The 15,790-nt window shown below is 39.0% G+C and overlaps 1 protein-coding gene and 1 long non-coding RNA gene across 7 annotated transcripts in view; one reads left to right on the forward strand and one right to left on the reverse strand.

The window, feature by feature from the left end:
• LOC147757203 (uncharacterized) overlaps positions 1–15,158 on the forward strand; it is a 15,773-nt gene extending 615 nt beyond the window's left edge. Inside the window, exons 1-2 of one of the 2 annotated variants that reach the window (XR_015323380.1) lie at positions 840–1,062; positions 15,041–15,158. This is a non-coding gene — a long non-coding RNA (uncharacterized LOC147757203). Of the gene's footprint in view, positions 1–839; positions 1,063–15,040 lie in introns of those variants that run through there. The other variant, XR_015323381.1, reaches the window with a different exon arrangement.
• LOC111247713 (uncharacterized) lies at positions 9,638–15,210 on the reverse strand. Of its 5 annotated transcripts, none has more exons than XM_022798977.2 (5): positions 15,008–15,210; positions 13,160–13,374; positions 12,195–12,359; positions 10,395–10,551; positions 9,638–10,035 (listed from the first exon to the last, which is right to left on the reverse strand). In XM_022798977.2, exons 1-5 carry the CDS (start codon positions 15,208–15,210, stop codon positions 9,963–9,965), a joined length of 813 nt encoding a protein of 270 aa, XP_022654712.1. In that variant the 3' UTR covers positions 9,638–9,962. The 5 variants fall into 5 exon arrangements, with proteins under 5 accessions (XP_022654712.1, XP_022654710.1, XP_022654711.1 ...); XM_022798975.2 differs by having other exon boundaries at positions 12,195–12,386; XM_022798976.2 differs by having other exon boundaries at positions 13,154–13,374.
• Between the last annotated feature and the right edge of the window lie 580 nt (positions 15,211–15,790).

A 15,790-nucleotide genomic window follows, 5' to 3' on the forward strand; every position in this document is an offset into this window, starting at 1 on the left:
CAAGATTCTATACTCGAATACAGCTTTTTTCTTATTTAGGATATTTGACCGGGGCTAGGGCCTTCCAGTCGTCAAAAAATGAAAGCCGCTAACAAAACAATCTAATTTTCATTTATTTGAATATTTGATATATCCATAAAATGATATTTTATCGCATACAGATCGTATGCATATGGTTGCACCGTAATAGGAACGAGCAGGCAATCTATTCTAGCGAGCATGACCATTGTCACACATAGCTTTATGAACTTTTTTACGTATACGATAAACTCGTATGAACTCATACATGTATATCGTTCTTAAATAATTACTTATAACGTTTGTTACACATATTTATCAACTAGAAACGGACTGAAACAGAAATAGAATGTTTTTTTTTTATTTTTCCTGGATAAACGGGTCACAAAACAAGGTGTAGGCTATCATGGCTCTCAATTTTGGTTCGAGATTTGAGTTCGTATGAAATATCTATATCATACGTATTGTACCTTAGGGGACTTTGTTGCATAGAGAGACAACGCGCGAGCATGGCCACATATTGCGCCACCTATGGCAGCTTGGCATGTGTCTAACAAACTCATTTAATGCAGAAAACACAAGGGTTATATTACCTAAAAAAACACACACACACACACCTTTTCAGGTATTCTGCTCCGTGTTAAAGTTAAACAACTGAAGTTTTAGTTAATTAATAGTAATAAATTACTATATGCCTTTGTAAGAATTGTACTGATGATAGTGTCCTCCTTTTTGGGTCTGATGGCGTTGACCCAAAAGCGTTCCATAAACTATTCCAAGGCTGGCCCCACCGGCCGCTGCAGCAAGTAGTGGAACTCCCGCTTTCCTAAAAATCTTGTCACTTAAACCGGCCCACGACACAGCTACCAGCTGACTCAAGATTACCATAATGACGAAAAGACGGATCCTACGCATTGTACTTATTGAGATATCGTCGCGGCGTACTTTTACAGATTGTCGCAAATGGAAGCAGGAGACCCCACTGGAAAAATAGGCCTCAAACCGATGATTCCAGTCACGCGGTTGGAGACGAAACGCCAGTTCGTGGGTATCCCTTGTAATTACTTCACTTTTCCAAATGTCGATATCCAATAGCATTCAACACGAAAGTAGCTCAGACACTGAGGAACTTAGTAATTAACATGTAGCGTACTTCTAAATTGCTGTTTCACGCCCTCAGCTTGGCTATCTCAGCGAACAATTAGTGTGGGTCTTATTAACAAATGAGACAGAAAAAAAACCTAAATCGAACGAGAGATCGCACGCTAGCTAACGATCGGTTGCCAATTTTATGACCAATTCTAATGAGGATTTGTTTCCGTGACCGCGTTTTTATATACAGCGAACAAAACGTGGTAAGGGAAATGTTACCACACTGTCCAATCGGACACTTTAATACTCTGTTTTAATCTACTAAGCTTTTCGTCTTTTGTTGCGTCACACTATTACATTACATGTCGAAAAAAAACTACAGTTTAATTGGGTCAATGTAAGTGGTTCTATATCAAAAGGAGCTTACGCAGAAAACGCGAATAGCTTGCGTAATTTAGCCGAATTGAGCGTTCAAGTGAAAACTGAAAGTTATATATCAGATATAAGTTCTTCCAGAAGCTACATATTCCGATAAATGGATCGACACCTGGGAGTGAAAAAATAATCCTTCTCAGGCAACGCAAAATGTAATTTTGATAAAAACCCGAAAATAGAGATTAGCGAAACAATTGCGTAAATCGGCAGAACGATTATAATTTTTCTAACATAAATTATTGCAAATACATTGGGATACTGATAGTTTTTAGAAGCTTTTTAAATGAATCGGTATGGAAATACTTGTATTATTTATGTGGTATCACGAACTGTCTTGAGTATCTTTGACACACTTGAGCAAAAAGTGTGATCTCTTCATAAAAAGAAAGCTCGCTACATCTAAAAGCGGCTTTCAATACGGTCGTAAAGTGGGTCGTTGTGCTGTTTAGAAAGGAGCTTTATGCCAACTGCAATGATGTTTTCGTTCAAACTGAAGTTTCCCACTTTGAATCGAAAAAGTCGGTTGAAACGGCTGAAAATGAACTAAGAACCTTTTAATGTAACTTTCCGATAAAAAGAAAAAAAAAAACAATAAACGCGATTTAACGTTTTCTTGTAATCTTAAAGACAATGGCTTGCGTAATGGAGTAGCGTGTTTTGTTTTTCTACTGTTTTTAGTGGCTGGAGGATTAATTCTTCTGCTTTAATAAACTAGAAATTAATGATTGTTGCTGCAGTTGGGAAATGTAGGACGCACTCGTGCGGAACACACAGCTGAAGTGAGACAAACTTTATCTAGAATAACCCGCAGTTGTGGTATGGCATTGATATACGAACGACCGCTAAGCCTTTAGACGGCAAACCGAGCGGTTTACGTAACTGGGGAAAACGGCGATAGAAATCTAGACTCTCGGGAATATACGTGCATATACGTGTATATATTACATCTTAAGGCTTTTGATCGTAGCTAGATAGTTCAGTTAGTCTTTTAGATTTCTATTTTGTTTCTCCGCGACCTTAGATAGCGTTCCTTACTGACCGTGCCTTCTCTTCTCTTCGTTTCGATAAAGCAGGCCACTCAATGCGCTCATAACAACGAATAAACGTAAATAAAATCCCTTTATACTAAAAAAAAACTACATGATGACGCACTAGCACTAGTACCTATTCACTCCACAATTCGTACATAACAATAACGACGGAATTACCTAAGACCTTACACTCTGCAGCACCACCCATGTATTTGCCCTAATATATGATCAAAACTATCCGGGCTCTGGGCTATTTCTACTGCGTATCCACCTGTCTTTCCGCAGGGGAAGAACATAATCGCGGCTTCAGCCTGAAGCAGCACAATTCGCAATCGCGCAGTGTTCCTTTGACTCGATACAGGTGGCCTCCGTCGTAAGTTCATACCTAGGAACGTTTGTCTCGACAAGTCCAACGATATCTCGTTCAGATGAAGTTTTGGACCTCACTCGGCTCAGGTCCTTTTTGAGTCTATCGCAGGCGCCTTCGAAAACTTAGCATCGGGCACAGGGACTCTGTTCTGTGCCATGCGAATGCATCGAATCTGACTGTTTTTCACTGACTGCTGAAACACTTAGTTTGCAAGAGACTGTTTGGAACGCAAATTTAGAATTCAGGGCTGTTAGCACGCTGGCTGATTCTAGCCTAGTCTCATTTATCTCGACGAATTGGCTTGGCTTTAGTTACATCTTAGTGCATTCGGGAACTGCATGCAGGCCTACCGAAGGCTGTAAAGTCAGGCAGCTTACGCGGTTTACACAATTCCTCGATGTCTTCCAGAAACGCTTTGAGCTTGAGACGCAACCCGACACGCTGGAACAGAAACCGCTTCTCTTGGGTTTTTATCACCTCCTCAGACCTGCATAGAATATTTTTTTTTACGTTAGATGGTGTCTCCCGCAAAAACTTGCTGAACAGATAAGCCTTAAAGTCATCCCGCGTCGCCGTAGTGTCCATAGGAGACTTTAAATTTGTACTGAGCTGGACTCGGCAAAAGTCTATAATCATTCTTCCGCCGTTTATTCGACCACCCGTAAGCACTTGCTACCGTTCCGAAGGCTCTGATGCATTACTCAGGCCACGAGTAATTGGACAGCTTCAGCGATAACGGTACCCTTTCGTTACTCCACCAAGCTTTCCTCCACATAACATAGCCTTGAAAGTTGGTCGACCATTTCGTCAGTTCTCAATTTACCTCTTCTCTTGGCAATTTAACTTCGCTTCTCGCAACCTCCTCACTATCATCAATTGCGCACTAATATCAGAGATAATACGATTTCGTACATCTCGGGAGGGAGGGAGAGACAGTGAACCTTAATGCGAACTAAACTAGAATTAAATTAACAATTAAAACCTCAGATACGTACTTTAAAGATTTAAATTGCGCGCGCCAGTTTACAAGTTAGAAAAAGAAGATGGTACTAGTGAATGCCATATTTCGAAGATATGAATTATGATAAATCCTATTCATCAGTAAGCGCAAACCTACTAGTGAATTGTAAAATGCTCATAATTATTGTAAATGTCTCATCGATGCTGAATTTCGCTACTATAATTCTCTACTTCGATACATTTATACAATACAGCACTGCCACACAAGGAAAACACACTTATAGAGCAGGCTGATCTCTGCCTCATCTGTGGCGCCTTTTCTCTTGGATAGCTTCGTTTCCTTAACGCACCTGACCCATACATATATATATATATATATATATATATATATACAGGTTCTTGTTGACCAACCTTTTTGTCTAAGGCATTTTCTAGCGTTTACATTAAAACCCCACAAATTCCACCAAACGGGAAATAGCATATTTTCAGAATAGAGAATTGGCTTAATTCTGAAGTACCTCCTGGAGTTATCTATTTCCTTCGCTGTTTCACATCGACGTAGACACGCCACTGCTCGCAATAGTAACGATTCCGTGTAGAACATATCATTGTGATCGCGTATTGCCGAGTGAGATATTGAAAAAAGGATAAGAAGCCATACTTTTCCATGTTTTTCGTTCACTTTAGCCGGCATCTAGGCTCTAAATTTTTTGAAAATCTAAAAGACCCTTTTGTTTTTGAAAGCGAAAAACTCCAACGTTTTTCTATCTTATGGAAAAGTTTTGTAAAGAAACGTCACTTAATGTTGTCATCGTAATAATAGATGCATCGAACAGCAACAGCATGTAAGGGTTACTGAAGCTTAAATATTATAGAATATTTCAGCTCGACATAGGAACTACCTAATGCATATAAATCGTCTGCTAAATTACGGCGAAATGCGTTTTGCTAGGCTCTGTCGAGAGACCTCTTAGCCTCTCAGAAAATAAGGACTCATTAATGTCCATATTAGTAGTGCCACAATCGCCGAAACAGCTTTGTGCATGGTTAATAAACGCATGCATAACTCAATTACGCTGTTTTCTATGAAGTTGCTTAGGAAAACATAAACAAACAACCTAATTCTCTCAATCGAAATATATTATCATTACACACCTTCTGCTGATCACTAGGACAATACCATTCGAGTATAATATAAACCTATGGAACAAGGCAGCTAAGTGGCATACGCAATTACGCGTGCTAATTAAGATGCGTTTTAGAAGTTAGGGTTGTACAGTTCTGTTTCTCGTGCCTAAAACGCCCCTGTAAGCTTATTGCCATATCGAGTATCTTATCCTATAGTTTGCCGGTCGCTTACTACTGTTTACCTCCTATACTACATACTGCTAAACCTACTATATACATACTGCTAAAATTAAGTATATGCTATTTCGTCTAATGTGAATCGTCCCCCCGTGCAGCGGCCACTTGAAGCTAACTTTTTCTGAAGTACGTTAGATATAACAAATTAGATGGATATTTTTCATCAAGAGTAGTTAAACATTTCCGTTTACATCAGTAACGAAGAAGTGAATACTTATACGAATGCAGAAGTTTGCATCAAGCATTAAGCTGTATCCATTGTTTTCCAGAGCAGAGCAGAACGAAGAATGTCCACGCCCAATATCCAGCTGCATATTTCTAGGTTTAGTAAACACCATGACAGGTATAAAGACGTGAACATCTGTACCGGAATATGTTATCCTCTATTCTATCTAAATATATCTAATGAAGTAAACAAAAACAAATAGGACGTCAAGGCCCACCTTCAAAATGTTTACTTTATTAAGCTGTATTCTCATCAAGGCTATAGCGTCGGTAGCTGTACGATCCCGACAAATGACGTGAAAACCTTTGTTCATACTGGATCCTGTCAAAAGCAACTAGATTTTATGCCAATTTAATTTACAGCATAGTGAGCCGTCCGATGCTGAAAATGATGATAAAATCTGTGTTCAGATTTTGTCGTTGCATCAGGACCATATGATAAATTAATCAATGGCTGGACAAACGCGAAGCAAAACGCAAGGGCCCGTGTGCATAAATAGTATAAAGTATTTGGCCTCTCATATGAGAATACCCAAGTAGCACTTAGCAACGAATTATCATATCTCCTGCTGGCAACAGTAATTTTCAGAATAAATAGTATTCTTGGTCTGACCCATGAGATTCAGGTATAAGCTATCACCAGCCGTGCTTCACTTTAATTACAATTGATATATTGTGCTGTTTTCAGTTTGTGGAATCTTCAAGCACTATTGTTGCACCAAGCATCTCTAGTGTGCATGCAAAATGCATTTGGCATCCATCTTGAACGTCAAGCAAGGACACTATCAAAACAAAGTGTGACATACAGAGGGGATAAACCCGCTGCAAAGTCGTAATTGTTCTTGGGCTAAGCTATCGAAAAGCCTTTCATGCTCTTGTCCAATCGACCTTGATAAGGGCGGACGTAAAACGCACTGTCAGAAGACTAGAACCTCGATACAAGCTCACCACAAAGAAATTAACTTCAGCATTTTACTTGCTGAAAAGCAAGGGCGCCGTATTTAGTCCCACGACAAGCAGTTTTCAGTGGAGGAGGAGGACCCTAAGTGTAGTTCCAGTGCTCTTTTGAGTAAGGGAGCTTTGCCACTATTTCACTGTCCAAAGTTCTTCGCTGTAAAATCTTCTCAAATGACGCGGGTCGTTAGTTACAAAGTGAACGTGGTTGCTTGGCACAAGCTCTTAGGAGATTTGGTCGCCGTGCGGCTATCACTGCCTTTTTGCATTTTTCGGTGGCGTGCGTAGGAGAACTTCTATCATCTGCGGGGCTCGGCAACGCCATGTCTTGAAATCGATTTTCATAGGCAAGAGGCTACCTGACGAGGTATAAAATGCCAATCGCCGTTGTCTTGTCCCTCTTTCTAATATTCGTGTCCTCCGTTTTGGTTAGGTAAATGGTCAGTCCCAAATCTGTGACTGCTGCGTGAAACCAGACTAGAGCTTGCTGTACTTGGAACCTCTTCGACCAGTATGCGACAAGGTCGTCTGCATACAAGATGATTTCGACTGATTGCCTTGGTTCTTTTATTTAGAATCTTCAATAAAATAAAGAATAAAAACGGTCTTAAGTTGCTGCTTAAGGGCGAGAGTTCGGCTCCTCATCCGTCATCGACAGTTATTCTGTTCCCCTACAGATCGCAGCAAGAAGGCATAAAGACACACACTTTGACTAGCGTGAGCATAAGCTTGTTCGTGGACGTTGATTAGAAGGCTGCCCTGAAATCAACGAACACCGCATACAGCGAGTTGCGTGAGGTGGCCAGTGCTTTCTGGACGCTGCAAACAGGATCCTGTATGCCGTTGCTATAGAGCTTTCCCTCCAAAACCCATGTTGCTTTGTTGGGATGGCGTGTACGCTCTTTTAGTAACTGTTCAATAAATTAGCAAGTCCGTAAGCAGCTTATAACAAACATTTTTCTTTACTGTTCCTACGTCACTAGGTTACCCTTCCATTTTGTATATCGCGAACAGAATACAGTGTCTCCACTGGGCTGGAAGTGTATCAACACGTAAACATTTATGAAATAATGCCGTCAAACATGGCACCACAAAGACTGCGCATTTTGTATGCTCATTGTAGGCTATAGTTAGACTGGTGACAATCGCGTTGTATTAAGATTTATTCTTCTCATGCTGCGGCAAGGAAAGGGCGCTGCGCATGGTATCGTATTTTTTGACGCAAACATGTCCGAGCAATGATTTATGGGCGCCATCCGAGAGGCCAATTGGGGCAGCCACCGAAATTTTTATCCACATGTATAATTGACATTATTTATCGGCGGGCGAACGGGTCTCCAGTTATTCAAAGTATTGCTGCTTCTGTGAAGTATATGTTTTTAGGCATATCGCCTTACTAACGGACGCTTAAAGGATCGAACTGTACCTTGTCCATAGATTATAATGCCGGCTACGCTCTTCGGGTGAATCTACAGGTGCAGCCGAACCACGGCCTATGCTTCCACCGTGGGATGAAAAGGCTGTATTGCAGATGCTACAGATACTACGCACAAATCTGTGTATTAATTTAGACTTCAAGAGCATATCCAAAAAAACGTGCTAGCAATTTGTAACGGTGAGTACGGAAGACTGTTATCAATTGTATTCGGAAAGCCGTTACGTCTCTCTGTAGTATTTGATAAACTTTTCAAAATTTAGCAGAAACCTACAAAAAAAAAAAGAGATTTCGATAGTTCTAGCCGTCAGATGGAATAGGCACCTAAAAATTCTTAAGAGATTTGATAAGCTCTAAATAAAAATAAAAGAGTTGCAAGCGGAAACCTTTAAGTTCCTGAGAGAGGCTGCTGATACGAGAGGCTATAGCGGTCCACAGATGTTATGTATAATTTGGTTCATTTTATCGAAGAATGCGCTTGAGACCTTCTCTAGAAGATTTTGCCTAAGCATCTTAAGGGCAGCATCTTAAAGACGACGAGAATATCAGACAGGCAATTATACTACCTGCAAAGCTCTTTATGACTGCGTCTGATCAACTATAGTCATAGTTGTATCAATTTGGGCTTCTTAAACCCTGTTTGTCGAAGGGTCATAGAAACTCAGATTAATATGACAACAGCCGCAGTCGCCATGTACTTCATCAGAGTAGATTGTGAAGTTATATCCTGCGTAAGGATAATGACCTGCGCAACTTAACCTAGAAATTCTTCTCTAAAAAATCCTTTAATCATGCTCCAAACTGAAAATTAAACTTTGCAGGCAAGTATACGTAATTGTTTTTCATTCAAATTTGACCAGTTCAGATTATAGATTCTGCGTGGAAATGTCGTAAAGCTTCGCAAATCATAGGAGTTGAATTGAGTTAAATATGTTTTTGCTCAATTATATGAGAATTTCGTTTAATAAATTGTAAATACTATATTAGACAAAATTGTATTTTGTTTAGATAAAAATTTTCTAGAAATAACATCACAGAAGGTTTGTTTTCTGTGTATATACACAATGTATCCTGGAATTTCGGTAAAAACCACCTAAATAAATTTTTTCGAGTTTTACGTCTGATCCAATCGTTAAGCATTGCTCCAGAAGTCTAGTTTTTTGAAGCATGGAACGAAGCAATACAAGGACACATTTTACTTTTTTTGGAACACAGCAATTATGACAATAGCGTCGAAATTAAGACAAAAAATCACTTAAAAAAAGTATCCATATATATACTAAAATATTTTTGCTATATATAATATTTTCGGTAACTGTTGGAGCTCGCGTTTTCGCTATATGTTAAAATAAAGCTATATCGTAAAAAAAACTACGTAGTCTAGCAGTTAGGATACCAGAAAAATAAGCTGGTATTTACCATCCCGTAGAAATAGTAGAACAGATGAATGACATTCATGGTAGTTATCTAGATACAATATATCCACATAAAGCGTACCAGATATACAATATACAATGTAAAGATAATATAACATTTTTTCAGGACTTGTTTATACCTTATTATTATTATTATTAAAGCAAATCTTTTTTTTTTGTTATTTTTAACTGTGCTTTATCGCTATTCTCTTTGAAGATACTGCACCAACAATTTTATATAATTAATAGATTAAATTTTTTAATCCAGATTATATGCATTGAATACTGAAGCTTTCAAGTCAAAAGGGTAAACGTTTGCAATAAATATACAAACACGTGGAGACTAACGGTATTTACTTGCTCTGTTATGTAAAGTAGTATGTTGCATCGGTGATATATATATATATATATGTATAGTTCCATTCATTTTTACAAGTAAGCTTCTTCAACAATGGCGCAATTGTCTCTTTGCGGATACAGTAATTGCTAACAGAGACAATATTATCTGCTAGAGAAATAAGAGTCACTATTTGGTTTAGGATTTTTGTTTTCCTTCTTACATTATATTGTATTTAAACCGCTATTTTGTAATTCTCATTTAACATTTGTATATAACTTAGTATTTACGCAGCAGACATTATGTATAGCTCATTTGTCGTACCCTACGGCCTATCCTTAATATTCAGGGGTCGTGTGGAGACAGTTCCCTTTCTACTTGATTTACGCTTCTGGACCCTGTAAATAATACAAAAAGCAGCATTATAAATATAATTACTTAACAAAAAAATACATTTTGATTGTACAATTATTTAGAGAATGCACGTAAAGAGTGGTAGAAGATAGTGTACTCTCGTGGTATCCATGTGTTGACAATAAACAGTAATCTATTCGGAATTTGAGTAAAGACCGGCTATTAGTAAATTTTTTCACAGACCGAATTTTTTCGAAAATGAAAAACTTCAAACCCTACTACTAAATAATGCGAGAAAAACTTTAATGCGATGAACCAGAAAGTTTATGATAGGGTTTAGACTTAAAGGGCGCCAAAATTGACGACATATCTATAATCATAATAATAATAATAGCATATGTACCATTCTTTCCAACCGGGAGGCGGTTGCCAGCCTGGAGGGGGCTGCCATCCCTGAGGAGGTACCCAGCCCCGAGGTGGGAGCCAATGTTTACCACTATCAGCACCCTCGATAGTTGATTCCGTTTTCCAGCCTCCGTTTCCGTTCTCCCAGCCACCGCCTAAAGAAAATATAAAAAAAGGTCAATATTGCGTGGCCTTTTAAAGTGTTGATTATTTACCAAGGAAATATTTGTCGATATTCCAATAAGCCTTTCTATATAGTTCGTCTAACACGTAATACTCAACACATTGTAGCACTTGCCGAATATATAGACTGCGAAAATTATTTATCCTATTGTTAAACGTATTGAACGCTAATTTGAAATCAAAAGACTTTTCGGAGGAATTGAGGTCACCAGTCGAGTAAGGATTAATAATATTGTATATGTATGTAAGATATGCCATATAACAAAACCTCATATAAAATTCTCGAACGCTTAATTATGACGCACCGAAGTATCGTACTGCAAATCTCATTTGCCGGCTGAGAGTGTGTTATGCAGCTGCTTAAATCACCATTTAAACAAACTAAGGGACCATGATACTGATACATATTAACTGGAGGATTTGGTTTCTTCTCAAATGTAAACGTCACGAGAGAACGATTCAAAGTAACAAACAGCCTTACATTTACATACAGAAATTATAAAATAGAATTTATGCATTGTTTAGATGTAGCCTAGCTTGGAAGTTGGAGCATGGTACTGTCGCTCTCAGTTTAGAAACGGACAGATCTTAAAATCGCATTGAAAAAACGCGATGTGCTATGTCCGTTGCTAAAGGCTAAAAACCTGTTACGAACCGTAATTGATGATTTACACTATACCATTATGTCAATCATCAGAAGTGTTAAACTATGAGTCCTAGATGGTAGGTATCGTACAAAAATAGAGAGAAGCTTAGCCTATGTTGTGGTCTGCTTGGAAGAGCAGATTTGTTACCGTTCGACAATGCCTGCCTTCAGCTGTATACCCAAACATCTACGATAGCTGTTCCGTGCTCAGTCCTCTTGAGCAGAGCTGTTTAGCGGTCTGACGTTAAAGATCTTTTTAGGCTGAAATCTTATCTGGTGTGAATTCAAGTTACTTGGACAACTATATTTGGCTTTTCCTCCAGTGCTCTTTCCTGTGGAGTCCGGAAAGAGGCATTTAACCATTGAATATCGACTCCAGCTAAGATAAAACCTTGTCTTTGGCCCGATTTATTTTCTCCTCGCGTAATTCACGGACCCGTCTACCTTGATTCGCAACCTCCATTGTTACCCATTAAGGAGTAGTCTGGCCACGACCACAATTCTCGAGGAAAACGCAGCATAAAATGTTTGCAACGAAGGAGGTTTGCATCTAAAGCGAGACCCATTTCGATAGAATTGAGATCGACTAGCCAGAACTAAGCGAAAAACATACGTGGAAGCTATTTAAAAACGGACTTAATGGGTTCAAGAGTCCGGGGGACGACGACGACGACGACGACACATTGGAAAAACTCAGTTTATTAAATACCAGATTTTCACCAGAGAATTGCCTGCTAATCTGACATCTCGAAAGTCTCGACAAATTGTTTGTTTAGTTGAAAAGAATGACTGCAGTGGGATACTATTTTGTATATGATCACTAGCTACGCTTTATGCGCTGATCTAATTTTGCGTTTCAGATTAATCGACAGTACTATTTATTAATAGAGTAGATGCAGAAGTGACCGCTAAATTAGATTAGATGCAATGAAATGAAGGTATAAAGACTGAAAGACGGCAATTGCCTACCGGTCGAATGTGTTGCCGACGACGATGTTGTCGTGGCATACGTTGGCGTTTCCTTCGTCTGCCAACCTTTTTCACTCCAAATCTTCTCTCGATCCTCTGCATTGGCAGGCCACTGATGGTGCGCTCCGCTACCCGAATCTTTTACTGTTCCACCGTGAACTTTTCCTACAAGATCGTGAGGAGCGTGCTTAGCTGCAGAGTTCACGCCGTGGCAGTCATGGCCCCGAGCAAGCGTACCGCAGAAGTATACCCAGACATACATTTTCCCATCCGCAGTGGCAGGTCAGCGTGGTCATAGGTAACGAAATTAAATTGACACGTGACGGATGGACGTCGGAGAAATCATCCAATGAACAACTCTCAAAGAACGGCATGCACGTGCATAGTAAAACTGGTGGACGCCAGTTATGATTGTTACAGAGTAGTGTCTACTAGCACAAGCGTAGTACTAACCCTAGTGTGAATAATCCACTAAATGATGCTAGCCGTGTGTCCTCATTCAACGAATGCTCACAGCTCAAACATGTGTTTAAATTGCATTGTACAGCACAAACGCTGGCGCTTTGAGGTATTAAACGATACACATTGCACCTTTCGACAGTGGTTACGATCATCAAAAGTCCTACACTTGGAAGAAGATCTTATTCTATAACTCTTCGATTTTTACTTAAATGACGTCCTCAACTTCATTTTAGATTGAGAATAGTAAGCAATAAGATAAAATTCTCAAATCGAAGTTATACTTATCAAATGTATCTATCTTGATGAATACTTTTTTTCTGAAAGTATAATACAAACGTAAGTAAAACTAGGCGTAAAATTCTAAAACATCGATAATAATATAATCAAACAATTTATGTTACTAACCAAATAAAAGTATCACACTTTTTTGATGTGACCACGAAACGATATCGGCATAAAGTTCCATGTTTAAAATTCGAATTGTAGTTAACACGTACCCTCACCGTAATATCCACCTTGCGTTTCTGGAACAGCTTCCTCCCATCCTTTAGGAGGGCTGTCTACGAGCTCCTTTTTGTGGACATGTATATGTTTCACGACCTTTACTTCCTTAACAACCGGTATTTCTTTGTAGACGGGAACCGTTTTGTAGACCTTGACTGTCTTGTAGACGGGTATCTCTTTTACAACATGTTTAACCTTGATTACTGGCTTTATCCTGTAACGAAACGCCAAAGATTGTACTTGGAGCAACTGGCTCGTATTCGATTAAAGGGCTTCTATAAGATGCTGCAATAGTGATTGATTGGTCCTGGATTGCGTGTGGCTATCAAGTCCAAGCTCTAGGTTAAATAGCTCTATCGGAAATGAGAGCACTTTTAATTAAGACCTACGAGAATCGAAATGGGCTTTTGCATAATGATTCCAATAAGCCCTTACGCACTTGCACTTGAACACATCGTAGAGAATGAAGATGTTATGGTTTGCGTTATGAGGCGCTTAGACAATCAAACCTCAAACTATATCGCACTAAATTTAACCTAACGTAACATCTGCTATAAGCAAAGGCTCCCGCTAGGCAGTGGTGGCTCACATAGAAGGAGACCTGTCTGCATCTGCCAATGGAATAAACGTTCAATTCAACAAGTTCAATAACTAAACAATTAGATAAATTCAACGGCGAACCGGCACGTTACCTTATTCCATAAACATAAATAACTTTAGGTATACATATAGATATATATATATATATATATAGGTTGTAAGAATTGGCCTCTGAAGCAGATCGGAAGGAACTAAAATCTAACTTTGCCTGGCCTGACATGCATGAGACAAGTGGATTTCAATCGATTCATTAGCATTGCAGCAGAGCTAGTGGCATCATAGAAAGCTTGTAGGATAGTTGGGTTTTACAAGTTTTTTGTTCATTACGAACCGATCGAAACGTCCCGGTTGGACAGTACGCCGGTACTGTCCTAAATTCAGCGATTATATATGCAGTAGTTAAAGCTACCACACAAAACGCTTCAACCGGCTAGAACGTCTACCCTAGAGATTTAGCGAGGATTTTTCGATCATAGTCCTTTCTAGCTAAGTAATCGATCTTTGCAATATAAAATAGTCATCGCTATTGTGCTATTTCTATCATAATACAATCAGTGTAACAGGTTTGATTTTTTATCATAGGCATTGTTCCTAGCTATTGAGCAAGGTTTCTACTGGAGCATTTTGTACATTTGTATGATATCATAACGAGGAAGATGCACGCAACACTTTTAAAAGCACATCGTCTACGAAACGGCCCGTCCACATACTTATAATGATACAATTATTCAAAAAGGATTCTAGTTTTGTCGTAAGCTGTCCCTTCAACAAAGTTCAAACTTCAATTCAATTCAGATGCACAAATGAATAGAATTCTGCATATCGAGTAGCGTAACTTGACAACGACCTTTGCTAAGATAATCTATAAAAATATTTGTTTTCTAATAAACAAATGTTCGGTAGTAACTCGAGCAAGTACTATAATAAACAAAATCTGTACGCCCACCTATGGAATAGGTGCATAAATACATTGTAATCCTCTCTAACTATCTCAATGCAATAAACAAGCTAATAAACGTTTTATAAGGAGCGTTAAACTCTTTGACACGCCGAACGTTTGTTTAGTACGTAAAGCTGTTCGTAGGATTTCATATAGAAGTGTACGTAATCGTAAAAGTTTGGGTCCCAAAGTGAACCGTGGCAGTTCGCTCATTGAAATTTGCGGCCGCACGCTCCTAATCATAAGGGAACATTATGATTGTCGTTTTTGATTGATCGTCGTTTTTTACGTAGGTGGCCATACTTACTTAATAATAGTTTTTGTTTTCGTCGTTGTCCAGGGCTGCCACTCCGACTCCTCGTGGTCATCATGCCAGCCGTCATCGTAATGCGAAGACCCTGACCATCGTCGAAGAAAGCGGGCAAGTATCTGACCATCGACGCCAGCAATCAACGACGTAGAGCTAACAGTAATAACAAAGACACACACGAACCAGACAAGCGAATGCATCCTGATCTGACCCGTCGCCCAACTTCTATCGATGACCTTCCGTTGATATGTCTGCCAATTTGTGGTACAAATCGCACAAAACATAGACTTCATTTACTGCATAGCTTGCGCTTTATCTAATATAGATAATAAATAGCTTTCTTGAGAAAATATGTATACATGTACGTAGCGTCCCTTACGTTTACACAGTATAAAGTGTTACAGAGTCGAATTATTTCGGTCGATATATTATTAGTCGTTTATTACTACTACTACTACTACTTCAAGAGATAGATCGATGAAAAGTTTGCAGTCGGTTGACAAAACGACATTTCTATTATGACAACCGTTTGTCACGTTTTTCATTTGGCCGGCTCTGGCAGTTGTTATAACCGGTGTTCGCGTGCAAACGGCAGGGAATGAGCCACTATAATTATAAGCGTCTATTTACAAATGGCCGAATGCTCCGAAATAAAACACACATTTTCTGACCCAAACATCTAGATAAAAATAGTTCGTAAACGTGTTTATAAGGCATATAGTAGCACACTATACTTTCTCATAATTTGATAGTTATTGAAAAATTGGTGATTTCGATAAG

The sequence above is a fragment of the Varroa destructor genome, unplaced genomic scaffold (assembly GCF_002443255.2).
Source record: "Varroa destructor unplaced genomic scaffold, Vdes_3.0 BEIS01000003.1, whole genome shotgun sequence".
NCBI lineage: Eukaryota > Metazoa > Arthropoda > Arachnida > Mesostigmata > Varroidae > Varroa > Varroa destructor.

What these genes read in the sequence shown, in the direction of transcription:
- LOC111247713 (XM_022798972.2), bottom strand. Translation starts at nt 15,210, where the DNA reads ATGCATTCGCTTGTCTGGTTCGTGTGTGTCTTTGTTATTACTGTTAGC. An exon ending in AAAACAAAAACTATTATTAA is followed by an intron (nt 13,375 to 15,007) that starts GTAAGTATGGCC and finishes GTTTCGTTACAG; the next exon opens with GATAAAGCCAGTAATCAAGG. An exon ending in CCTCCCGGTTGGAAAGAATG is followed by an intron (nt 10,036 to 10,394) that starts GTACATATGCTA and finishes TATTATTTACAG; the next exon opens with GGTCCAGAAGCGTAAATCAA.